General features: G+C 43.8%; 1 protein-coding gene across 1 annotated transcript in view; it reads left to right on the forward strand.

Moving 5' to 3' along the window:
- The first annotated feature begins 241 nt into the window (after window positions 1-241).
- Window positions 242-24,868, forward strand: part of sdc4 (syndecan 4) — a 34,208-nt gene continuing 9,581 nt past the window's right edge. The window contains exons 1-2 of the mRNA XM_068000230.1: window positions 242-631; window positions 23,628-23,769. Coding sequence (XP_067856331.1) covers window positions 563-631; window positions 23,628-23,769 — 211 coding nt within the window. The 5' untranslated portion in view covers window positions 242-562. The remainder of the gene's footprint in view (window positions 632-23,627; window positions 23,770-24,868) is intronic.

The raw sequence follows: 24,868 nt of genomic DNA on the forward strand, positions 1-24,868 counted from the left end.
GGGAGGAAATATAGCAGGAATTGAAAGCCATGGGATTTTTTTTTTGCAATTATGTGCTGACGTGCCTGCGCTGGGGTTTTTTTCTCCCCCTCCTCCTCCTCCTCTCTCTTACATAATTGAACCTGTTCCAGCGTGTCTCATAAAACTGTGTGTGGGTTAGTCCGTGCGGAAATTACGCTCACGCAGAGAGAGAAAAGAAGGGGCGGGTCGGTGGGGGGGGTTGGTATAAAAGAGTTGGAGGATTGGCCAGGGAGGCATTACAGGACATCTTTGGTACTCGAGTCAGTTTCAGGCTGTAATTTGCTCATTGTTACGGCGCACGCGAGAGAGAGAGAGAGAGAGAGAGACTGAAACATCCACAAGGAAATTGATGCAGGAAACTCGCCCCGCAAATTCATAGCAAGTTTCGCCAAACTCGCACATTCCGTCAAAAACAAAAAGAGGCGGGGGGAAATCGGAGGAATAAAAAACAAACAGCGAGAGTGCGGAGTCGGTGTCGAGGGAAGAGAAACAGCCGGTTTAAAGAACAAAAAGTTTAAGAGACTATCGGAAAGTTCAAAAAATGTTGAAAATCTGCGCGCTAGTTACGTTGTTTTTGGTTTCCATGTGGGACATTTCTTCGGCCAAGACGGTGAGTACCGGAGATTATTAATCTTTTATTGGTTTAAAAAATCGAGCCTTTTCTTTATAATCCGAGAACAGGTAAACCACCTAAAGTTTTGAACAAGGGTCGAGATTGCTTGGGACACGGATTTTTGCAATCCAATTCTTTTTTGAAAACTTTTTTTGAAGTTTTAAGACTTTTTTTTTTATGGGATCTTCGCGGTCTGGATCTTTAACCCTATTTTAATCTTTTTTTTTTGTTTTAAAATAATCCTCCGATCCAGAGGAAAGTTAATGAGAATTTAAATGTACTCCCAGTTAATTTGAAATGGTTGAGTGGAATCTTTTAAGAAGCTTTTTCAACTGGGTTGGGAATAGATCCTGGACGCAACCTGGGGGAGGGGAATGAAATTCCTCATTTAACGATGATCCCGAGTTATGGGTCTGCCTTTCCCACAACTTAACGACTCACTAATAAAATCACAGCCCGTTCGTTAAGAGAATCGCTAACTGTGCGGTGAAACCTGGCAACGCTCTTGTTTGTTTTTCGTTTATTAAATAAACAGATACCCCCCCCCAACCCCTGTATCATTTTGTGTTTTTTACCGAGAGGATTTGAAATGCGACTTTCAAGCCAGCTTATTGAATCACTGCAGATTGAGAAAAGAGATGGGATCGCACTGAATAATTTGCCCACTGCCCCCTCCAAGGTGCAATTGCATTTTCAAGAGTTAATGGGCGGGGGGAGGAATTCAAGGGGGGAATTTGGGGGATTGAATGGGGTAGAGGGGCGATATAAAGCACTGGGGGGGGGGGGAGAGGAGTTGATGGGGATAGCAGACCTCCAGTGCCCCCCTCCACTCTAGTGCTGGGGTTTGCTGACTATGGCCAACCTTGGCTACTCTGGAGGGTGTGGAGACGGGCGAACGTAAATTACCAACCTGTTTGGTGCCGACCGTATCTCCAATAACTGTGTTTTCAGTCTTTTGTAAGAACCTTTTTAATCTTGCAATTTTATGGAGGCATTTTACATCGTCAGTGAACATTTTCCTAAAGTGTTAACTTTTTTAAAAAAAATGTCAGTATTTATCAATCACCGTTTGTAATACTCCGAATTCCCCCACTGAGTTGTTACATTGTTTAACTACACTGGACTCAAGAGTTTGTAGCAACCCAAGTACTGATCCTGAACTTTGCTGAAAGTACTTCTTTAAAGACTATAGGCAATTCGGCCCATCGTGCCTGTGCTGGCTCTTTGGAAAAAGCTATCCATTTTGTCCCATTCCCCTGCTCTTTCCCCATAGGCCTACAAATGTTATCCTTTTCAAGTATATATCCAATTCCCCATTGAATTACTGGCTGGATTTTACTGTCTCTCTTTTTGCTTGAGCTGAGTAATTGCAGGGGTGTTACAGTATTTTGAAGTTATATATGGGAACGTGTATATAAATGGAAAAAATTACTAGAAATGAAAAGGTTTGATATTTCAATATAATCTTCTGTTGTGGTATTGGCAGTAATTTTTTGGCACTTAACTGATAATTTCACAGATTAGAAATTTTCTTTGAAAGTTAAGATTTCAGAAATATCCCCAGGGTATTGATTCTCAAAGATATTCTTGATGATTGGTCTGTATTTAATAAGTTATTAACTCTCTGAGAAGGACTGAGTCTGTTGACTGAATTCTTGGGTAAACACAAGTGCTGTGCCTGCTCTTGGGTGTAGTGTCTGTACAGAGTCTCTCTCCTCCTCCTGAATTGCTAAAAGTCCAGGGACTATTAACAATAAGCTCATTTGCCTTGTTACCAGGCAACATGGAGGCTAGAGGGGAGGGGGACTTCTTTCTCTTTCCTCCCCCCCCCCCCCCCCCCCCCATATGTGATGTAACCCTGGTGTGTTGCATCTTTCAAAAGGCAATTGGACATGTACTTGAAGAGGACTAACTTGCAAATTGGACAGCTCTTTCAAAGAGCTGGCACAGGCATGATGGGCTGAATGGCCTCCCGTGCTGTAAGAATCTATCTTAAAGGAATCAAGAATAAAATCTCAAAACATTTCCACATTTGATGTCTGGACCTTTTCTTTAACATTGCCTTTCTTAATCTAGCAGTACAGTTCTCTTTAATTTGAATGATTTAAAAATCCATTAAAAAAAATCTACCAAAAACTGATAGGATTGTTATTTTAAAATGGTGCAGCCCAAAGCACAGGGCTGTCCCATCATGCAATTAATGTAGTGTCACACCAGTGTGTTTTTTTACATAATGATTTATAAAGTTGCTGGAAACATCTACATATTAGCATTCCAGGAATTCCTGCAGTTTAAAAAGTTAGGTTGCAGTTACTTAAAGATTGGGCTGTATTTTCCTCTTTTTGAAAAGTGACGTAAAAATTCTCTTACTAAGCGGCCCTTGTAAACCAGTAAGAGTTTTAATTAAAAGGCATTCTCTCTTTTAATTACGCACAGAGAGTAAAGTAGACCATGGTGTCTTTGTGTTGGGAGGTACGATATCACTTTCACTGTGATACTGGCTCCTGATGTAATGCTGTTTCCATGTGCAAGAATGTCATTTATCAGAACCTAGCTGCAGTATTTGGCAAACACGTAGGAAAGGTTTATTGAAGCCTGTTTAATGAAGACAGTGATCCTTTAGCCTGTTAGTCCCCATGCCAACCTTGTAAATGAGGCAGCAACAATTATTGTTGCTGTAACGATAGTTTGGGTGGGAGATGCTGCCGGATATTTAATGGGATCAGTAATGTGCCCTCTCCCCCACAGACACCTGTGATATTCTGTATTGGTTTAGCAAGGACTTGATGGGCCTATCCATAGTTTGGATAGAGTCGATGGATTTGTTGGTACCCTAGCCTTGACTTTACTACTTGTGACTGTACCCTGTCACTATTGAAGTGTTACAAGAGTTTGTTTACCTGGTTTAGAACAACCTTCCTTCTGTTAGTTATTGACTCAAACTGTGGTTTAAAAATCACATGATGTACAGTAGTGAAATACCCAGGCAGGTTATGCAACTAAACTGCACGGGAGCTTTGTGTAATTGGAGCTGTGTTTTGATTAACTGTCCAATCCACCCTGGGATAGAATTGTAAAAGTACCCCTTATTGTCTTGGGCAAACTACTGTGTATAAGAAAGAAATAGCTTGTATTTAGTGTCTAAGACACCCCAAAGTGCCTCCTAACCAATAAGAAAAATTCTTCTTGCAAACCTGCCATTATAAACCAATGAGTTTAGTAAATGTTTTTTTGACTTCAGAGGAAATGGATCTCTGGGAATTTTTTTAGGGAATAAAACTTACTTCAAAGCAATTTCCCCTGGTGGGGGAGTCCAGAACAAGGGGGCATAACCTTAAAATTAGAGCGGGGCTGTTCAGGGGTGATGTCAGGAAGCACTTCTTCACACAGAGGGTAGTGGAAATCTGGAACTCTCTTCCCCCACCCCCAAAAAGCTGTGGTTGGGTGTCCAGTGAAAATCTCAAAACTGAGGGTATTAAGGGTCATGGAACCAAGGCAGGTAGATGGAGTTAAGATACAGATCCGCCATAATCTAATTGAATGGTGGAACAGGCTCGAGGGGCTGAATGGCCTCCTCCTGTTCCTATGTTCCAGAGGATTACAGACCGGAATCAAGTCAAGGAGTTCAGACAGTTTATAAAAGTGTGAATAGATGCCACCTCTGAGATTAATTCACAGCATTCACTATTGTACGGATCTGTTATTTTGGATGCTAAATTATAGAGAACTTATCTCCCACATAACAAACTAATACTATCTGAAGTTCATTACCCACAAGCAGGGTAGTCAAATGCCACCATCAAAGTCTGGAATATCTTTTAACATTTTGTATTAAACAAGAGACAGCAAAGTATTTAACTTCCACCATCAAAATATTTTTGTAATTCTAAATGGTGTGAAATTAGTGCTGGGGAATGGGAATGTTTCTTTCAAATACACAATGTCAGCATCAAGTGTTCAGAGTAAAGCTCCTGTTTTTTTTACTGTCAACCCTGACCTACTAGAGCTTGATTTAGGACCTTGTTGCCAACAGAGGGGGCCTTTCATCCCATCGCTCTGGGCTGGATTTGTACCCACTTGCCAGTGGTAGCTATCCCAACTCCCTGCTAGATCCCGAAGGATTTTGTCCTTGGATTTCATACATGCCAAGGAAATGACCAAAATCTGACCCCCTTTGCACCCCCCCCCCCCCCCAAAAAAAAAACTCCAATCCAATGCAAAAAAGAAAGGGGAACAGCTCATACAGCAGCAAACACGGGCTTCGTGACACTTAAACAAAAGGAGTTAGTGAACGTGCAGTGGGACATGGGCTAGTCATAAATGAGCTTCAGGTGTACTTGACATTTCATCACTTTATTGCAGGGAGGGGGGGAAAAGCTTAAAGTACACAAGAATAGATTACAGCAGTGGTTGACTTGCAAAAGTACCGAAAGAATGAGGTTTTGTTTTAAGGAGAGCTGTGGAAATTTGCTTTTTGAGAATTTATTTTGGTCAATTTTGGAGACTACTGTCATTTGCTTTCAAGCCTAAAATAATGTATCATTGAAAGGGTTAGTGTATTAAATATGAACTCTGGTTCAGACCAATACCACCTCATGGGCTCAAGTACCTAACTCCTGTGTTAATTTGTGAGCTGAACCTTTTTTTACAAAGCACAATAGTCCCAACCATGGTATTCTACAGTCAAGCTTATCCTGTGGCAATCTAAAGGTAGGATATGCTGATTTTTAACTACTCAAAATGTGTTTTTTAAATCTTAAAATGGCTTCAGGCGGGAGAGGGTAAGTCAATGCAATTGAAATAAAACCCTTAAAACTGAGTTTTGACGAAGGATCACCCTAAAACAACACATCCGTCTTTTTTTCCCTCGTTTTTCTGCAGCCAGCTGTGCATTGCAGATGTTTTGACTGTGATTTTCAGCTTCTGCCTGCTAGTTAACGACCATTTATTTCAATCGGCACAAAATTGTGAACTGAGGTGTGCAGAAGTGCACAATCCTTTTTTCTTTAAATTTAAGATTTAACTTTTTTTAAAAAAAAATTGGTTTTTTATTAGAAATAAAATTGCATTGCAGACTGCAAAAAGCAGTGGTTTGCAGGCAAGAAAGACTTGCATTTATATAACTCCCCTTTCCCACGACCTCTGGATGTCCCAAAGCTCTTTAAAAGTACTTCATTGGCTGTAAAGTGTAGTCATTGTTGTACTGTAGGAAACGCAGCAGCCAATTTGTGCACAGCAAGCTCCCACAAATGAGATAATGACCAGATCATCTGTTTTTAGTGATGTTGGTTGAGGGATAAATATTGACCAGGACACCAGGGAGAACTCCCCTGCTCTTCATAGTGCCACCGGATCTTTTTACATCCACCTGAGAGGGCAGACCGGGGCCTCGGTTTTACGTTTCACCCGAAAAACGGCACCTCCAACAGTGCAGCACTCCTTCAGTACTGCACTGAAGTCAGCCTAGATTTTGTGCTCCAGTCTCGAGTGGGACCTGAACCCACTGCGAGTGTATAAATGAGGTGGCAAGCTGCCTTCAAAGTTACAAAAATCTCTCAAACAAGCCAACTATCTGTTTCCCATCACAATATCCCATTGTAGTAGAATCCTAAATACAAGAATGGCATTTGCAGTTTTTTTTTAAAATTAGGTAAAACTTGGCCCACTCCGTTTAATTCCAAACCATGGCATTTGCACAAAAGTAGTGTCAGGAGATGTTCAAGAAAAAAAAAATGCGTCCACACCTCCTTTGTATTGTCTCAATAGTTGCAAATTAGCCCTGCAGATAATAAGCCCTCGCACAACAGCCAAGTAAGTCCCAGAAAGTTCCCCATTGAGAAGTATTTGTTATGTAGAAGTTTTACGGACGAACACTAGATGAACACACCGGCCGGTCTCCTGCACTGAATCTAAAGCTCCGAATGGGTGGAATGTAGTGATGTGGTCTTTGCTTCTAATGAGGAAGTCCAGTGTCCAACTGATCTGGTTGGTACTGAACGCAATTCCAGTGGAGAAAGCTGATTGTTACCCCTCCCTGCCGTATGTTGACGCAAGGGTTAAAATGGGCAACTTAAAATGTTGTTTTTCACTGCCCCACCATTGCCGGCCGTGCCTTCAGCTGCCTAGGCCCTAAGCTCTGGAATTCCCTCCCTAAACCTCTCTGCCTCTTTCTTTTTTTTAAAAAAAAACACATCTTAAAACCTACCTCTTTGACCAAGCTTTTGCTCACCTGTCCTAATATCTCCTTATGTGGCTCAAGATCAAAGTTTGTCTGATTTACGCTCCTGTGAAGCACCTTGGGATGTTTTACCACGTTAAAAGGCGCTATATAAATGCAAATTGCTGTTGGTAGGAATGTTTGGGATTGTGAAGTGTTTTTTATTGACTGGTTCTTGGGAGCATTTAACAGCTTGTAGACGGTGCCTGCCACTTATTGATGGAACACTGGCCTCACTGATATATTGCAAGTATTTCTCCCCAAATCTAGCAGATTCATCTCCCAAGTATGAAACAGTCTGAACCAAGGGGAGTGCCTGATGTACTGTGATGCCAGTCAGTTACTGTGCTGTAACATCCCCTGCATTATAGAAATGCTTGTCTGTGCATCAGTGTATTTATTTCAGTTTTTGGATGATTTGCAGTCCGACATGGGTGTGTTTTCAAACAATCTGCTATTGGCTAACCATGGAGCAGTGCTGCTGGAGCCAGTGATGTTATGCAAGGTGGAAAGAGAGCAGATGGGACGGGGTTAAAGTCAGCTTATTGTGTAAAGTTCAAAAAGTGAAATGTTGTAGCAATAATGGTTGGCAATTGGGAGTGCTGAGCTTGTACGGAGAAATTGATTCAGGAAGGGTTGAGTGAACTGACATCTCTTTTTAGATGTTTGGCAGACTGCTAATTCTGCCTTTTCAAAAAAAAGTATTTTCCAACCTCCCCTCGTCTCCTGAAGGTACTGGACTCCTGGTTGTAGTTTCATGGGTATCGATTGGCCTGTCCGTTCTTTCTCTCGTGAGCCTGGACACTTGAGGGTGACGGCAGGAAAGAAAGAACTTTCATTTATATAGAGCCTTTAACGACCTCTGGACACCCCGAAGCACTTCACAGCCAATCAAAACCTAACCTGATCCAGCAACAAAGCACCCAATGTTGGAAACTTTAACCAACTTGAGCCGTATTTGTGGAGAGAACAGAGGGAGGGATTAACGGATTGGGCGTGGACCCTTTATTAGAACTGGAGGATATTATAGATAAGCAGTGTTTTTTATTTTTTTTAAAAAAAGGAGGAACCAAAAAAATAAGAGATATGGAAAACAGATGGTTAAATGGCTGAGGTGATATTAACGAGTAATGAGTGACATCTGAACAATTTTTTAAAAAATTCTTTGGGAGACACTTTATAAAACACTGGTTTGTCCACAACTGAAGTATCGTGTCCAGTTCTGGGCACCACATTTCAGGAAAGATGTGAAGACCTTGGGATGCAGAAGAGATTTACTAGAATGATTCCAGGGATGAGGGATTTTAGTTAACATGGATAGACTGGAGAAGCTGGGGTTGTTCTCCTTAGAACAGAGAAGGTTGAGAGGAGATTTGATAGAAGTATTTAAAATCATGAAGGATGTAGATAGAGAAACTGTTTCCATTGGTGGAAGGGTCAAGAACCAAAGGACACAGATTTAAGGTGATTCGCAAAAGAACCAAAGGTGACATGAAGAAAAACTTTTTTACGCAGCGAGTGCTTAGGATCTGGAATGCACTGCCCGAGGGGGTGGTGGAGGCAGATTCAATCGTGGCCTTCAAATGGGAACTGGATAAGTACTTGAAAAAAATTGTGGGGGAGTGGGACTAGCTGGATTGCTCTTGCACAGAGCTGGCATGGACTCGAATGGCCTCCTTCCATGCTGTAACCTTTCTGATTCTACGACACGGAGAATGTGTGAATGGCCTACTCCTGTTCCTATTCAGTCCCTCAAGCCTGTTCCACCCTTCATTGAGATCATGGCTGATCTGCAGCTTAACTCTGTCTACCTGCCTTGATTCCATATCCTTTAATACCCTTCCTAACAACAAAAACCTATTACTGGGTGAGGGGAAAGGCAGGTGGAAATGGAAGCAAAAAAAAAACGGCCAAAGTGGAGCAGGCACCACCGGCCCAGGACGAGAACAAGGCAGGTGGACACTGAGAACGCATACCCTTCTCACCCGTACAGTGTGTTCCCTGACTGAGGATCCCCTAACCTGACCCCGTCCTTGCTAGATGCCGATGCTTATGCATGTTTCGGCAGGAGCCATGGTGATCGGCAGCAGAATCCCCAGCTAATTTCCTCCCCACCCAATCATCCCCTACCCCCCTTTGGGGTGCTGAAGCCAATTAGTGTCCAAACCGCCACCCCTGTCAAAAGTTGACTAACTCAGCAAGAGCTGGGCTTGCACCTATGACCTACTTTGTGGCTCCCTGCACTGCGGAGCGCACTTGCTCGCTGTGACCATGGACTTGGGATAGGATTGACATCATGGCAATTCCCTACATTGCTACACTTCAAAAAGTGCTTCATTGACTTGTGAAGCACTTTGGGACATCCTGCCATATAGATGCAAATTCTTTTGTCACATACCTGAGGCGCAAATAATGATGTACAGTTGCATTTTTGTTTTTAGGCATGGGGGAGGGGCAGTCTTGCAATAGTATGACGATTGCTGACTTCAAAGAAAGAACAACTTGCATTTATATAGTGCCTTTCAGGATGTCCCGAAGTGCCTTACAACTAATACTTTTTGAAGTGTAGTCACTATTGTAATGTAGGGAAGCGCTGCAGTCAATCTGCGTACAGCAAGCTCCCACAAACGGTAGTGAGAAATGACCAGATAACCTGTTTTAGTGATGTTGGTTGAGGTAAATATTGCCCAGGACAGTGGGGCAAACTCCCCTGCTCTTCTAAAAGTGCCGCAGGATCTTTTACATCCACCTGAGAGGGCAGGTGGGGGCCTCGGTTTAACGTCTCATCTGAAAGACGGCACCTCCGACAGTGCAGGACTCCCTCAGAACTGGTGAGTGAGTGTCGGCCTCGGTTGTGTTCGTGTCTCTGGAGCGGGACTTGAACGCACGCTGTTTTCTCTCCGAGGCGCGAGTGTTAACGCAGCCCTGGCGGATACGATTGTTCGACAGCCAGTGTCCGTAGATCGTGCAGTGAGTTGCCTGTAATTCATACCATTGGGCTGTCGTAGTTGTACAGTACCCCTCTGTAGGGCAGCAACATTGGCACTGGACTGGCTGCCCCCTGTACACTGCCAGGGCTCAATGCCCCCCCAGCAACCATTCTACTGAGAGGTCTTTGCAAATGTTTTTGCTTTTCTAACCATTTTTTTCACAACGTTCATCTCCCCCCTCAAACCTGGACGGTCTCTGAGGTGGGCTGAGATTTCATGTTGTGTGATTGGCTTTGTAAAGCTAGTCTCAACCAGATAAGTTCATGGCTGAACTGACTCTCTCCAGAACAGGACTGTGTAGACAGATGTTGGTTAAAGACGAGCCCTGTGTTTCACGGGAGTGGGGGATTGGTGTGTGTCATTTTTTTCTGTCTGTGTGTCTCTCTCTCTCGCTCTCTCTCGCAGACTCGCTGACCCCTTTTTAAGCTACTGGCTGTTGCGATCCGTGAGGGCTGTACTATTTTTAGAGGCCAATGGAATGCAGTCCCTCTAGATTAAACTGTGAAATAGTCTGCACTCCAGTGAGTTGTTTTCAGTTGAGAAGCCAGCTCAGTGCTGGTGCTTAGCACAGCTGCTGTGATAAGCAGTTTGAACCAGGATGTTAGAGTCTGTTAAATTTAAGGAAGGATGGTTCTATTTGAGCAGGTGAAATTCTTGATTACAAAGAACCTGTTGATTTTTTAAAAGTGTATTTCTATGATGACACTTGTTGACACAAGGGTTAAAATGGCTGTTGGCTTAAAACACTGGCACATATGGGATGTGTGATCTGTGCCTTCATTGTGATCCTTAAGCTCATCATTGTTCTTCTACAGTTAAGTGTTTAAGCTCTTGTGTTTCCCTTTTTTTTTTCCCCCCCCCAGAATCCAGTTATTTTCTGTTTGTCGTTCCAGTCATATAATGGCTCCTCGGTTTCAATGTTCTACCAAATCACATTCCACCAAAAAAGGGGGGGAACTCTAGTACACGAGGGAGAAAGGAATAGAAGGATATGCTGATAGGGTGAGATGACAAGGGATGGGAGGAGGCTCGTGTGGAGCATAAACCAGTTGGGCCGAATGGCCTGTTTATGCTATATGTTCAATGTCTGATCCACTGGTACTTAAGGCAAGGTTGGCAACAGTTCCTTTCAGCTCGTCCGTGCCTCTTTTGTACGAGTAAGTGCCATGGTACGGAGCTGTAAGGATCGGAAGGTCTGTGTTTTATGGATCACTGCTCCGTATTCAAGTTAGTTGTTTGTGGCCAGTGCACCTGGCAATGATTCTACAATTTAGTCTCTGTACCCCTGGGTTAAGGGGGGAATGGGTAAAAAGTCAGCCAGAGTTCCCTGCGCTTCACCTAGCAACTCTCTGCTGGAAACCCCAAGTGGGTGTCAGGTGAGGGTGGGATCGTGCTGCACCCCATGGTTTACTAGCCAGCTGACCATCTCTGTCTAGGCTCAACGTGTAAAAGAGGGCCACTTGGGCAAAGTGGCAGAACTGTAAAGCCTTCAGAAGATGAGAGAGAGACTCAATGCCCCTTAACGCACACCTTGCAGAATGCCACCACTCCCATCTGTTCAGGCTTTTTTTTGTTAAAAGCGAGGCTTCCTGGATTATTATTGCATATCTTCACTCCATCAGGAACAGCAGATTGTAGAAAACATTTTCTATCAAGACTTTGAAAAAGAAACCCCGCTCCCCCGCCCTTTTTTCTTTCCTTGCTCCAGTGACCGTGTTTTGGCAGCGAGTCCCAACATCTACCGCACTAGGCCCGTAGGCCTGGGCCTCGCCCCCCACCTGCGACCAGCCTTGACGTGCGCTTTTTTATTTTTGTACTTCAGAATGGGGAGTGGCTGCAAAACATTCTTTCACAAGGAGGCAAAGTGCCAGAATTCATTAAATCGTACAGTAAAGTACGGCAAATCCTTCCAACCATTACATCAGCTATTCCACACTGCTTAGTCCCTGTCTTTAAAAGGGGCAGCACCCTGAGGTTGGCCAGTTTTTTTAGGTGGGCACCACTACTGGTGCAATGTATTGACTACAATGGCATGGTTTTGTGGGGAATACCCTCTGTAGCGATTGGCCTATAATAAAAGTTGTGTGTTTATACTTAACTCCACAATCCAGCACCTCTGCCTCTTCTTTGCTTCACTTAATGTAAAGTACACCCTGCTAGATAGCTTCATTATCACTTCAGTAACTTCTCCTGTTCTTTGAAATAGTGCCATGGGATCTTTTACGTCCACCCGAGAGGGCAGATGGGCCTTGGTTTAACATCTCATCTGAAATTGCAACAATGCCTGTACTGTCAGCTCTTTAGGTTACCTGGTGATTTTGGGGGGAGGTGGATCAATATAGGGTATCCCCAGGTCAGTTACATCTCCTTCCTCCATTTGCTGTGTATTCTGGATAACCCCTTGTGCTACTCAGGTGTTTGAAAATCTCTGATGCGTACTTATCTCAAATCTCCCTTTTTTTTTTCTGAGCATGTTGACTCCTCTGATACAGTTGCCCAGGTCCCAATGTCTTATCCAAGTGGCCATTAATCATTTGTGAGTCTTGAGAGTTAGCAAGCTATTTGGGAGGGGGGGGATTCATAACACCCAAAACATGCATTGTCCAGCTTGAATCGCTGGTCAGCAATTGGGAACCCTCAGCATTTTTTTTTGGTTCCCTCCCTAATCCAGGGGCAGTGAGATCAGCTAATGTAACACAGATCACACCTGGAATCTTTGAGCTCTGTGGCTGAACAGCTCACTGGATGAACTCGCTGAACCACCAGAGGGGTTTGATTACTTTTTAATCCTGATTTCTCACCCTGTGAGTCACTCCAAGGTGAAAAGGAGGGTTGGTGGGATACTGTCCATGGCACCTCTCCATGCAAGTGATACAATTGCCTTTCCGTCATCATCTTGGCGATCAATGAATACCAGGCAAATCTTTCGTGGTGGGGGGCACACAACTCCCATTCTTCCAGACTGTGCCTCCATCATAGGCCACCATTAACAGCCAGAATTTCTGGCTTGGCAGCTAGTAACCTAAGGGATACTTTCGTTTATTAGCCGAGGCATGGAATATAAGAGCAGGGCAGTTATGCTAGAACTGCATAAAACACTAGCTAGGCCACAGCTTGAGTACTGCGTACAGTTCTGGTCACCACATTACAGGAAAGATGTGATTGCACTAGAAAGGGTACAGAGGAGATTTGAGGATGTTGCCAGGACTGGAGAATTTTAGCTATGAGAAGATGGGATAGGCTGGGGTTGTTTTCTTTGGATCAGAGGAGGCTGAGGGGAGATTTAATTGAGGGGCCTATTTCCCTTAGAGTGGTCAATAACCAGGGGGCATAGATTTTAAAGTAATTGGTAGGATTAGAGGGGAGTTGAGGAGAAATGTTTTCACCCAGAGGGTGGTGAGGGTCTGGAACTCACTGCCTGAAAGGGTGGTAGAGGCAGAAGCCCTCAAAATACCTGGATGTGCACTTAAGTGCCGTAACCTCAAAGGCTATGGACCAAGAGTTGGAAAGTGGGATTAGGCTAGATAGCTCTTTTTAGGCCAGCACAGACACGATGGGCTGATTGACCTCCTGTGCCATAAATTTCTGATTCTAACCTAGCTTGGGAATAAGAGATGAATTGGAGCTGGATTTTATTTTAATAGTTGCCTCTTACAGTAAATACAGATGCCTTTCAAAGTGAATTTTCAGTTTTGGACAATTAGTATTTTATGACTTTACAGTGAAAGAACTTAACTTGTATTTTAATAGTGCCTTTCAGGATGTCCCAAAGGGCTGTACAGCCAATGAAGCACATTTGAAGTGTAGTCACTGTTGTAATGTAGGAAACATGGCAGCCAATTTGCAGATAACAAGGACCCACAAACAGCAATGAACTAAATGACCAGATAAATCTGCTTGGTGTTGGTTGAGGGGCAAATAATAATCAGGACACTGGCCATTCAGTGTTCAGTTGGGTTTACACCTGATTGTGATCAGCCAGGGCCTCTTTTACAGTTTGTGCTTTGGGTGTTCCTGAGATGCCTCCGATGGGAGGAGAGGGGGTGGAAACACAATCCAATCCGGTGCCTTCAATTTCATATTTTCCGGAAAGAAACTTGAAACAAAATTGGATGAAGAAGAATAAAGAGGAAGTGTAGAATTCGAGCCTATTAAACCCCTCCAGTGCTTGGCAGATATCTTAAGCTCTGTCTTTTTTTCTTCCTCCCTCCGCCCCCACCCCACCATTGTACTTTGTTCCGAGTGTAAATAATGTGACAGTTGAAGCCATTGTCAAGTGAAACAAAAGCAGATCAGAATGGCAGCCAAGTTTTTTTTTGAAACAGTGATTGGAAGCCTTTTGACCCTTTGGCTACTTTAAAGGCCTTTGTCACCTCTTGCAGGGCAAGAGGGAGGTGTCTTGTTATCCTTAAATTGAGAAGCCAAAGAGAGAGAGAGAGAGAGAGAGAGCGGGAAGGTTAATGGAGGCGTTCAAAATCATGAAGGGTTTTGATAGAATAAGTAGGGAGAAACTGATTCCACTGGCAGAAGGGCGGGTAACCGGAGGACACACATTTAATGTAATTGGCAAAAGAACCAGAGAGGAGATGAGTTTTTTTAAGCAGCGAGTTGTTCTGATCTGGAATGCGCTGCCTGAAAGGGTGGTGGAAGCAGATTCAATAGTAACTTTCAAAAGGGAATTGGATAAATACATAAAGGGGGGGGGGAAATTGCAGGGCTACAGGGAAACAACAAGTGAGTGGGACTAATTAGATGGCTCTTTCAAAGAGCCAGCACAGCCACAATGGGCTGTATGGCCTCCTTCTGTACTGATCACTTGATGATTAAGGCCCATAGTGTAGGCTGCAAGCAAAAATGTGCAAGAACCTTTCCGTAAGAGTGGTAACTGTTACAGCGTTGCTATAGGGCAGATCCAGTAAGAGTGTGGAATGTTTGTGAAATTCTCCTTTACTGGTTGGACATTTCAATCTAAACAACTCAATTAAATGGAGTTGACTGTTCAATTGATTTGGATATTTGGATATTTTGAATTTAATAGGGGTGGGTTTAAGGTGGAGCAAAATGTGTACAAAATACAGTGCTAATTGAAGGAAGGTCTACAGAGGACTAAAGTAAGATTGATCACAATTCTACAGTAACTTCTTCCTGCGCCCCCCCATCCCCAAAAGGTGGTTGATCCAACTGACCTGGGGATACCCTATATTGATCCACCTCCCCCCAAAATCACCAGGTAACCTAAAGAGCTGAAGGTACAGGCATTGTTGCAATTTCAGATGAGATGTTAAGAACATTTATCCCTCAACCAACATCACTAAAACAGATTATCTGGTCATTATCACATTTCCATTTGTGGGATCTTGCTGTGTGCAAATTGGCTGCTGCGTTTCCTACATCACAACAGTGACTAGACTTCAGAAAGTACTTGATTGGCTGTAAAGTGCTTTGGGACGTTGTGAAAGGCGGTATATAAATGAAGTTTTTCTGTTTCTCACCTTCCCAAGCACTCATCAGACTTGCACAGAGTGTAAATGCCCAACACCTTCCCTTTTTTTAAAGGGAGCCGCATTTCCAAGAACATGATGCCACACCCGAGGCCTTGATCCACCTGGTGAACGGTTGGTGCAAACAGATGCCATCGATCGGACGGTTAACTCTCTCCAGACTGGCACGTCCCATTCCCCCCTTGCAGTGCCAGCCCACCTGGGAATGTCGGAACCTCTTTTTTTAAAAGAAAAAGCCTTTAGAAGTGTATTGAAGATATGATGAACTTCCTTTTTAACAACCAAAGTGAGAAGATCTGAGACCGTACAATCGGTTGATGAGGCTTTATGAGCAACTCTCGACCCTTTTTTTTTGTTGCTGTTGAATGCACTGCCTGCTGCTTCAGATTAATGATGCTCTTGAGGACACCGTAAAAGCCTTTAATTCCTCCCCATCTGCCATCAAACCTGTCTGCATCTGTTGTTGCTGGGCAGAGATTCTTGGGCCTACTCTATCTCCCCCTCACTCTCTCATTCTGGCATTTTTGCAGTCCATTCATCAAATGTGATTCTGCTGCACAGCCGTCTCTCTGACAGCGGAACCAATGGGATTTGGCACACCTTGTTATGCTGCTGGTTTCGCTGTCTAAAAAGGTGAACACTTTCTCTCATTAACCCATAGAGATGTCTTACAGCCTGTACTGTAGGCCATAGTCTTTTTTTTTTAAACGGGTGGGTTTATGGCAATTATAATTTTTTGGTAGATTGTCACGGTGACTGCCAGCAATGCACTCCAACTTTTGCCATTAAAATGAGCATGTTCTAGTCTTCTCTCCATCCCCAGTCTGTTCCAGTAGTTGCATAGCTTTATTTAACAATGAATTACAGTACTACTGGCATGTATAAACTCCCATTCTTGTGCATCAGCAGTGGTTGATGGTGTTCCAACTAAGATGGTGCATAGTTATGTTGGCGCCACTTCAGAGCACCAACTAATATTACAGAACCAAATGTGCCATACATGTTGATCTGGTGCAGTAGAAACCACCCCAACAACTTGCATTTTTATATAGCACCTTTTAACGTAGTAAAACATCCCAAGGTGCTTCACAGGAGTGTTAGCGAACAAAATTTGACATCGTGCCACATAAGGAGACATTAGGACTGGTGACCAAAAGCTTAGTCGAAGAGGTAGGTTTAAAGGAGCGTCTTAAAGGAACAGAGGTTTAGGGAGGGAATTCCAGAGCTTGGGGCCTAGGCAGCTGAAGGCACGGCCGCCAATGGCAAAGCAGAGAATTGGAGGAGTGCAGAGAGGATTGTAGGGCTGGAGGAGGTTACAGATGGTGAGAGGTGAGGCCATGAAGGGATTTGAACAATGAGAATTTTAAAATCCAATGTAAATGGGATGGTTTTTACAGTCCTGGAAGCTGCAATATAAACAGCAGTCTTGAGAATACAGAATTAGTACTACAAGGATAAAAGTGAGTTGGAATTTTTTTTCATGCAAAGGGTTATTAAGCTATGGAATGCTTTACCACATGGCTATTGAAGCTGTGTCACTGACATTTTTTAAAGAGGGAATTAGAGGGAGAAGCAAGTTATTAAAGGGTACAAGGAAAAGGCAGTGGAGTAGATGGCTCCAAAAGGGAGCTAGCACCACCCAAATGGCCTCCTTCTGCACCAAATCGTCTTAGGGCAGGCTCTTGTGATCTTAGGTGCTGCCTTTCACCTCTGGATAGACGGGAGAAGTGTGCTTTCTCCGTGACAAGCTGCTGGAAGATCTTGAACAAAATTATTTTGGGCAGCTCCCAGAGGCTGCAAGTCTGGACCTGAGACAGATCAGGAGACGGTGGTGTGATCTGGATTGAATTGAGAACAAGAGAGCAACTCCCATTGCTTGGCTTGTATTCAAATTTTAAGCAAAAATAGTCCTAATTATTGCTGTATTGTCTAATTGTCTAAAGCCCTGAATATCGTATTTCCCCCCCCCCCCCACCTCCAACTTACAATGATCAACATAAAATTGGGAGTAGCTTCTAAAGTTGTTGAGTTGTGGGTCACTGACCCTCTCTTCCCTGGTAGCTACAGAATGACCATGTATTGGTCAGCGAGTGGAAAATACCGGCCTGTACAAAATGGGTGAGTTGCTCGGCCGAGAATGCTGGCTGCCTCTGTTGCTGCGGACGGGGATTATGTTTGACGCTGGGAGTGCTGTTGCCTCTGCAAGCACTGGTTCAAACCGCCTCTTAAGCTGGGTTGTAGAGCCTGCAAAGTTACAACCTTTGCCAGTCACCATAGTTGGGGCTGTGGTTGGCGGCAGCTGCAAGGTAACGAGGCCCATCAGGAAGATCAGTCCGTGGATGCACAACTCCTCAATGCTGAAGTTGCAGGGTGTTATTTAATGGAACATTTTACGGAGGGCCGAGAGTGTGTTCCTTTCCTAGCACGTGGGAGATGTGAGTAGCTCTGACCAAGGCCATACTGGGGAGTGGTCACTGGCAACTACTCAAAGTAAACAACTAAAAGGATAAGAAACTTTTTTTTAAATGTCATTAATTTTTAAGCTTAAATTAGGCATAAATGAGAGGTTTCAATTCCAACTTGGAATAATTGTAAATTTTGGAATGGCTCAGAATTGTCTTGATGTCTGCCAAGTTGCAGAGCTCCTCTCCGCCCAATGGCTGGCTGGTGTAGGCCCTGCAGTGATTGGTGTAGGGAAGTGAAGACAGGGTTGCTCTTTTTTTTCCAAGCAATTCCTGCACCAATGAACTTGAGCTTTTATTTAGGCTGCTTAATGAGTGAACTGTAAACAAATCCAGAGGGTTGGACCTTTGCACACTTGGGGAGATCCCATGAGATTGCTCCCAATAAGATGGGTGTTCAACTGCTTTAGTGACCATTGCTTTTCACCAAATAAGTGATATTCTGTTGCTACAGTGGAATTGGTTCAACTTTTTCCTATAAGGCTATCTAACTGGTGTAAATCTCACTCAGTTGGTGTTTCATTGGTTGAAGGAAGTTTGGGGATTGGCAGGTTCTTGGTTTCTTCTGAGCCAGAAATTGACAAGAAATGACTTTTCAAAGTGTGACACACACATTAGATAAGACTTTCTTGTAATTGAAAGGCTCAGCTAGTATTAAACATTTGCATAAAATGCAACTAATGTATAACTGTTGTCTGACCCCTTAGATTAGATTACTGACTGGAAATCACATTCTGATGAGTTAGTGTTTTAGAACATGTGTTGCTTTAAAGTTTTTTTTTGGTCCATCTACATGTTGGCACCAACTGCTGTCTAGTCGGTCAATGGTCATGCTCTTTTATTTGGAGATTATTTCACACAATGACCAGGACTATAGCCCAGAGATCATCTTAAAGAAGTTCACTCATTTCCCCTGGGGTTGAGAACAAACCTATGTCTGTCTCTCTTCGAAGTGTCAAGGAGTATTGTCATTTTGTGCTGTCAATTATAGGAACATTTCCGTTGGCTCAGGGAAGTTTGTCAATTGACCTGGAGCTAGACATTTTACACCCATCTGGCAACCTGCATCTGCCCCTTTTTTTAGTCGCAGCAATTGACCTCCATGACTTACTTGGGATGACTTCTCAGCCAGGTGTACTTGAGCAGCAGCCTTAAAGGGACAGGCCAGTTCTGGCAGTTCCGCATTGCAACTGCACTCCAGGTTCCTGACCACACGAGCAAGTGTCCATGAATCTTTGTGATTTGGTGGGGGGGTGTTTCAATAGACTTCTGTTACTGATGCTGGATTTTTTTCTCTCTTGATCACAATTGTGTAGATGCACAAGTATGAAGGATTGCTGCTACACATACGCTCTGGATGACCCTTCCTGTGAGCGAGGTGTTTAATGCAAAAATGGTGGATGCAGGACCTGACTCCCAGAGCAAGTAGTTATCTTGGCAGCCAATGTGCCAGATGGCTCGACTGTTACCAGCAACATTGAATTAGGAAATGTGTACCTTTTTTTCATTTGTTTGGTGTTAGGGAGTTTCTTGTCTTAATTGTTGACTTTCAACCATGAAAGCAATTGATCGAGCTCCAACTTGTACTGAACATTGAGCCATGACTCTTTTTGTGATTGGTGGGTTTTTTTCTTCCTCATCACGCAAGTGCTGGGTGTGTACAAGAGCTATGTGTTTACGCAGGTGAAGTGTTTTTGACTCTTAATCTGGCTAGAACCAACTGACTAATTTAATGGCACCTTCTGCTTGTTTATCACTGTCCGCTTGTGTGACACAAGTTTGGTTAGTCAACAATTTGTATTATATACTTTAACGAGAGCAATCAGACAAAACTTTGACACCAAACCACATAGGGACAGGTGACCAAAAGCTTGGTCAGAGGTAGGTTTTAAGGAGCATCTTAAAGGCAGAGGGGTTTAGGGAGGGAATTCCAGAGCTTGGGGCTCAGGCAGCTGAAGGCACAGCCGCCAATGGTGGGAAGGAAATCTGGGATGTGCAAGAGGCCAGAATTGAAGGGGCGCAGAGATCTGAGGTTTGTAGGGCTGGAGGAGCTTAGAGATGGGGAGGGGGCGAGGCCATGGAGGGATTTGAAAACAAGGATGAGAATCTTAAAATTGAGGCATTTCCTAGAGCAAGAGACAACTCTCGTTGTGGCCTGTGGAATCTTGAGACAGTGTACGTGGACACCCCCCCGCCCTGGTGTGGCACTGACTTGTACAAGTCGGACGGCCTCTGGTTTGACCCCTGATCTTGGCAGGAGAGATGGATAGCAATGCTACAATAGGCCTTGGTCTCCTAGGGCTGGGGAGACCCTGCTCAGCCTTCAGGCGTGCTCATGATTAATGCCATTTTGGGTGAGCTATTGGTGCCCATGAAAGCCATTGGGGGAGAAAATTTGGCACGGGGTTGTGTGGGGGGGGCAGGAAATACACCAGTACAAATTGTTAAACATTTTCATGACTAAGGAGGTCATGGTCACAACTCAGTGACTGATGTCCAAGTCATGCATGAGTAACCTTGTAGTCACAGATTACATTTCAATCAAATCAACTTTCACCATTGTGTAAAGTTACATTCCCCCCCCCCCTCCCTTCTACAATTAATACAATTTCAAGATCAGTGTTAATCCAACAGAAGCTGCCAAAATGAATTTACTGATCCTGATGTACTCTAACATAGGAACAGGAGCAGGCCATTCAGGTTGTTGCGCTTGTTCCACCATTCAATTGGATCATGACTGATCTGTATCTTGGTTCCATAACCCTTAATACCATTGCTTAACAAAAAATCTATCAATCTCAATTTTGAAATTTTCAATTGACCCCCAGCCTCGACAGCTTTTTTTGTGGGGGGGAGAAAGTGTTCCAGATTTCCACTCCCCTTTGTGTGAAGTGCTACCTGACATCACCCCTGAACAGCCTAGCGCTCAGGTTATGTCCCCTTGTTCTTGTATCACATGTAGCTGTTCAGTGATATTGCCTCCTTAATCCACTTCCATGTGCGAGCAGTGGGTTTGCAAAATAAGTATCTGCAGCCATGTACAGTGGTAACTCTTGGGCAGTGTTTGGCAGGGGAACCTCGGCTCGTGTTCCACCTGCAGGTTAGTGCTGTCATCAGGAGATTGGAACCAATGAAGAAGGCCCTTTGGCCCAATAATTGATCCCGTGATCCCATCCTTGTGGAATTCACCCCCCTCCGAACAGAGACAGCATCCAGTTGCTTTTAAGTCATGGATCAAGAAAGGGATCAAACCCTTGCGTCACATGGGATTGTCATGCACTCGTAAGAGCTCTGGATTCATTTTGAGACGTAAACCCCCCCCCAAAATGCAACACCAGGTTTGATTTTCTCCCCTGATCTGCCACAAGACCATTAGCTTGGGTGTTTGATGTGGGAAAGTTGCCTGTTTGGTTTTGTCAGGCTATTTGCTGTCTGCCGATGGAATGTTGCATGTGTGGCTGTCAGTCTGATGGGCTGCAGTGTGTAACTCTACCACATCTATTAAATCGCTGCTCTCCTCTACCCCAGATTATTCCACTTCCAACCTCTCCTCAGCATGTTGGCCTCTCTCTGTGGTACAGTTCCATGGTGGCCCAGGCCTCCCTCCTCCAGTCCTGATGCTGTTCCCCATATGGGCCAATGCACAGGGCTATGTGTGGCAGGCTGCCCAAGCCTGATTGTGTTCTCATCTGGGATCCACACACACACACTCTGTTTACACCAGGAGTTGCTGGATACTGGTTCTAGAGTGAGGAACTCCAGTTGATCTCCACCCCTCCCTGGGGACCTGAGACCAATTGCAGATGCCCAATCACTGCCCTGGCTGTGATCAGTTATACCCCCCCCATCTTTATACACCCAGGAGTGAGAATTCTGCTTTCATCCTGATTCTGCCCACCAGTATCACTTTGTAGGTATTCTGTTTATCCCATCAGTTATAAACTGAAATAATAGGCATTGGAAATCTTAAAATGACTGTCTGAACACACCCGAATGTGCTGTTGTCAGTTTTAATTGTTTTGGTAGGAAGAATAAGGAGGCTACATACTGATTGGATAAGCCTCTAAATGGCATAGAGGAGCAAAGGGATCAGGGTGGGTTTGTGGGGGGGGTACAGATACACATCACTACAAGTAGTGTTGCAGGCTATTAAATCAATGCGTTTTTTAAGCAAACCAAGCACTGGCTCATTTCTAGAGGTAGAAATGAAAAGCAGAAGTTATGTTAAACTTGTATAGAACCTTGGCTAGACCACACTTGGAGTATTGTGCACAATTCTGCTCTCCATATTATAGAAAGGATATAGAGGCACTGGAGACAGTGCAAAAAAGATTCACAAGGATGATACCAGAACTGAGGATATCCTTATCAGGACAGGCTGGGACTTTTTTTTTCTAAGAGGATTGGTGGGGGGGGGAAAAGAAGGCTGAGGGGTGACCTGATTGAGGCCTTTAAGATAATAGGGTTTGATAGAGTAGATGTAGAGATGATGTTTCCACTTGCAGGGAAGTCCAAGGCTTGAGGTCACAAATATAAAATAGTCGCTAATAAATCCAATAGGGAATTCAGGAGAAACTTCTTTACCCAGAGAGTGGTTGGAATGTGGAACTTGCTGCCACAAGGAGTAGTTGAGGTAAAAGCATAGATGAATTTAAGGGGAAGCTAGATAAGCACGAGATAAAGGAATAGGCAATGTTGATAGGGTTAGATGTAGTAGGGTGGGAGGGAGGAGGCTTATATGGAGCATACACTGGCATAGACTAGTTGGACCAAATGGCCTGCTTCTGAGTTGCAGTTTCGATGAACTGAAGATTGACTCTTTTTTCCTGTCGGCCACAGTCTCCTGAACTACTCCCAACTCCCACGTTTTGTCCAAACTCTTGTACTTTTTTACGCGAGCCAAAGCCAAGCCTCACCGCCAAAATCTCCTATTGGGAACCAAGTGTTCTGTCTGCTGTAGCGAGTTGAATGTTGCATTTTACGCTTTTTGGCAAGATGTCACTGCCAACGCAAGAATGGTAGGAGCCAAGGTCAAGTAGCCTCATAACAGCGATACAGTATTTTAATTCCATCGGCCGCCTGGACATGTAGAGGAGACTGTCCAAGGCTGACTATGATGGCCAAAGAAATTGGCACCAGTGTATTTCAGATTTGAGTGCTAAGCAAATGTGATGGACACAAGACTGTGCTGTAGCCCCCTTGGTATTTGGTACTGGAAGTATGATTGTACCCTTAAAGGTTAATCTTAGTACAGGCATAGTGAGATGTTACTCATTCAGGCCTAACGAGTTAAGTCATTTTCTCCGGTTCTGATCACATTACTTTAAATGAAATTGCAGAAAAAAATGGAAACTTTATTTCCGAGGATTACTTGTGCCAGAGCAGAAAACTAGCTCATTTGTCTGTCTGTCTTTTTGTCTTTTTTTTTCTCCAGTTGATCTAATAAGCAGGGTATATATTTATAACTTGTTTCCTGTTTATGGCCTGAATGGAATGTTTCCACTATTACAGTAAGAATGTAGCACTTGTTTCTAAACATGTGATTCAGAGCTTGTGCTAGACTGACCTTGTTGGGAAGGAGAGAGCAGGGAGGAGTGAACTGTCCCACATTCCAGAGCTTCCGTCATTGCAATAACCCCTACCCAATCTCTCATTAAAAAAAAGTATGAGTTGATACTATTGTTTTAATTATCTGGATAGAAGGGAGGGACCAACCCCCAACATTCAAGTTAAGCAGCACCAGGTCTAGTTCCTGTAAATTTCCCATCATTGAATTGCGTGCTCTATACTGACATGTGTATCGTTCTCTTTTACCTACAACAGCAAGGGAAGTTGGATTACGAAAAGAACCACCTCAATGACCTAGAGGCTTCAGGATTCCCAGAACTAAGTGAACATCACCCTGACTCTGAAACAGAATATGAAGATGGATCTGGCTTTGCTTCTGGAGATGAGAATGACATGGGTAACTATCTATCTGCTTCTTGATGTGCAGTTGTACCATCTAATCCAGGTTATGACTGTGTCTCGTGTGAATTAGGACGTGAGGTAGAACCCTAAGGGACCCAACACCTTTCACTTGAACTTAGCTTCTGGGCTCTTGTGTTCTTAATGCCCGCACTTAGATTCAAACACCAGAATTGTTGGGAACCAAAAAACACCATGTTCAACAAGCCCCATCCCAGATTCCAAGACTGTATCACAACAATCCTCCTTTTTAATGAGGGGGCCCCTCCACAACCTCTCCTGGTCTGATTTCACAACTTCACTCTGTGTAACTGCTTGGCTAGGAGAGTAGGATTGTGCACAATCCCAGGCTGCTCTACATGAACTAGATGAGCTGACTCATGCACAGCCATCGTCAACATATCGAGGGGCTTTGTATCACAAAGGTAATGAGATCCTACTAAACATGGACATACCTGATCCAATGCCCATGTCAAAAAGTAGGGTTTTTTTCTGACTTATTCAAGAGTAAAAGCTTTTACTAGCATCAGTGTCCAAAAAGGGTAGTTTTTTTGTTTCAAAGGCAAATGGGAGTTTTGACAGCTAGGGGTATTTTTTGCTTTGATTGGAGGAAGGAGTCACCAGCTCAGCTGTGTGACTTTGGCCCAATTCTTTCACTAATACTCGAGACTTTTCAAGGGAGACTTGCATTACTAGGGTGCTTGGAAAGATGTCCAGCAATCACCCCAACAGCACGGTGCGAAACACAAGGAACGCAGTTTGTAACAATTTTTCCCACCCGCTCTCTCTCCTCCTCAACTAGTACAACACAGCTCCCTCTTTATTCGAGAATTCCCACATGAAACGCATTCCCTATGCACCAGGTTAATTGTTCCCAACATTCCTTTGAAATTATCTCACTCACACTAGTTGCTTCAGAAATAAGCAAATCTGCCACTTATAAAGCACAGTACAACCTATCCCATGCTCTTACCCTGTGCTCACATTTAACCTCATTCTACATTGCATCTGTTATTAAAAAAAACCACTTAAGACTGATCTTTAGCTTCCTATAGTTGATTTCCACCAACGCACAAACTGTTTTATATCGTCCAGTC

Source organism: Heptranchias perlo, chromosome 19, assembly GCF_035084215.1.
Source record: "Heptranchias perlo isolate sHepPer1 chromosome 19, sHepPer1.hap1, whole genome shotgun sequence".
NCBI classification, from domain to species: Eukaryota; Metazoa; Chordata; class Chondrichthyes; order Hexanchiformes; family Hexanchidae; genus Heptranchias; species Heptranchias perlo.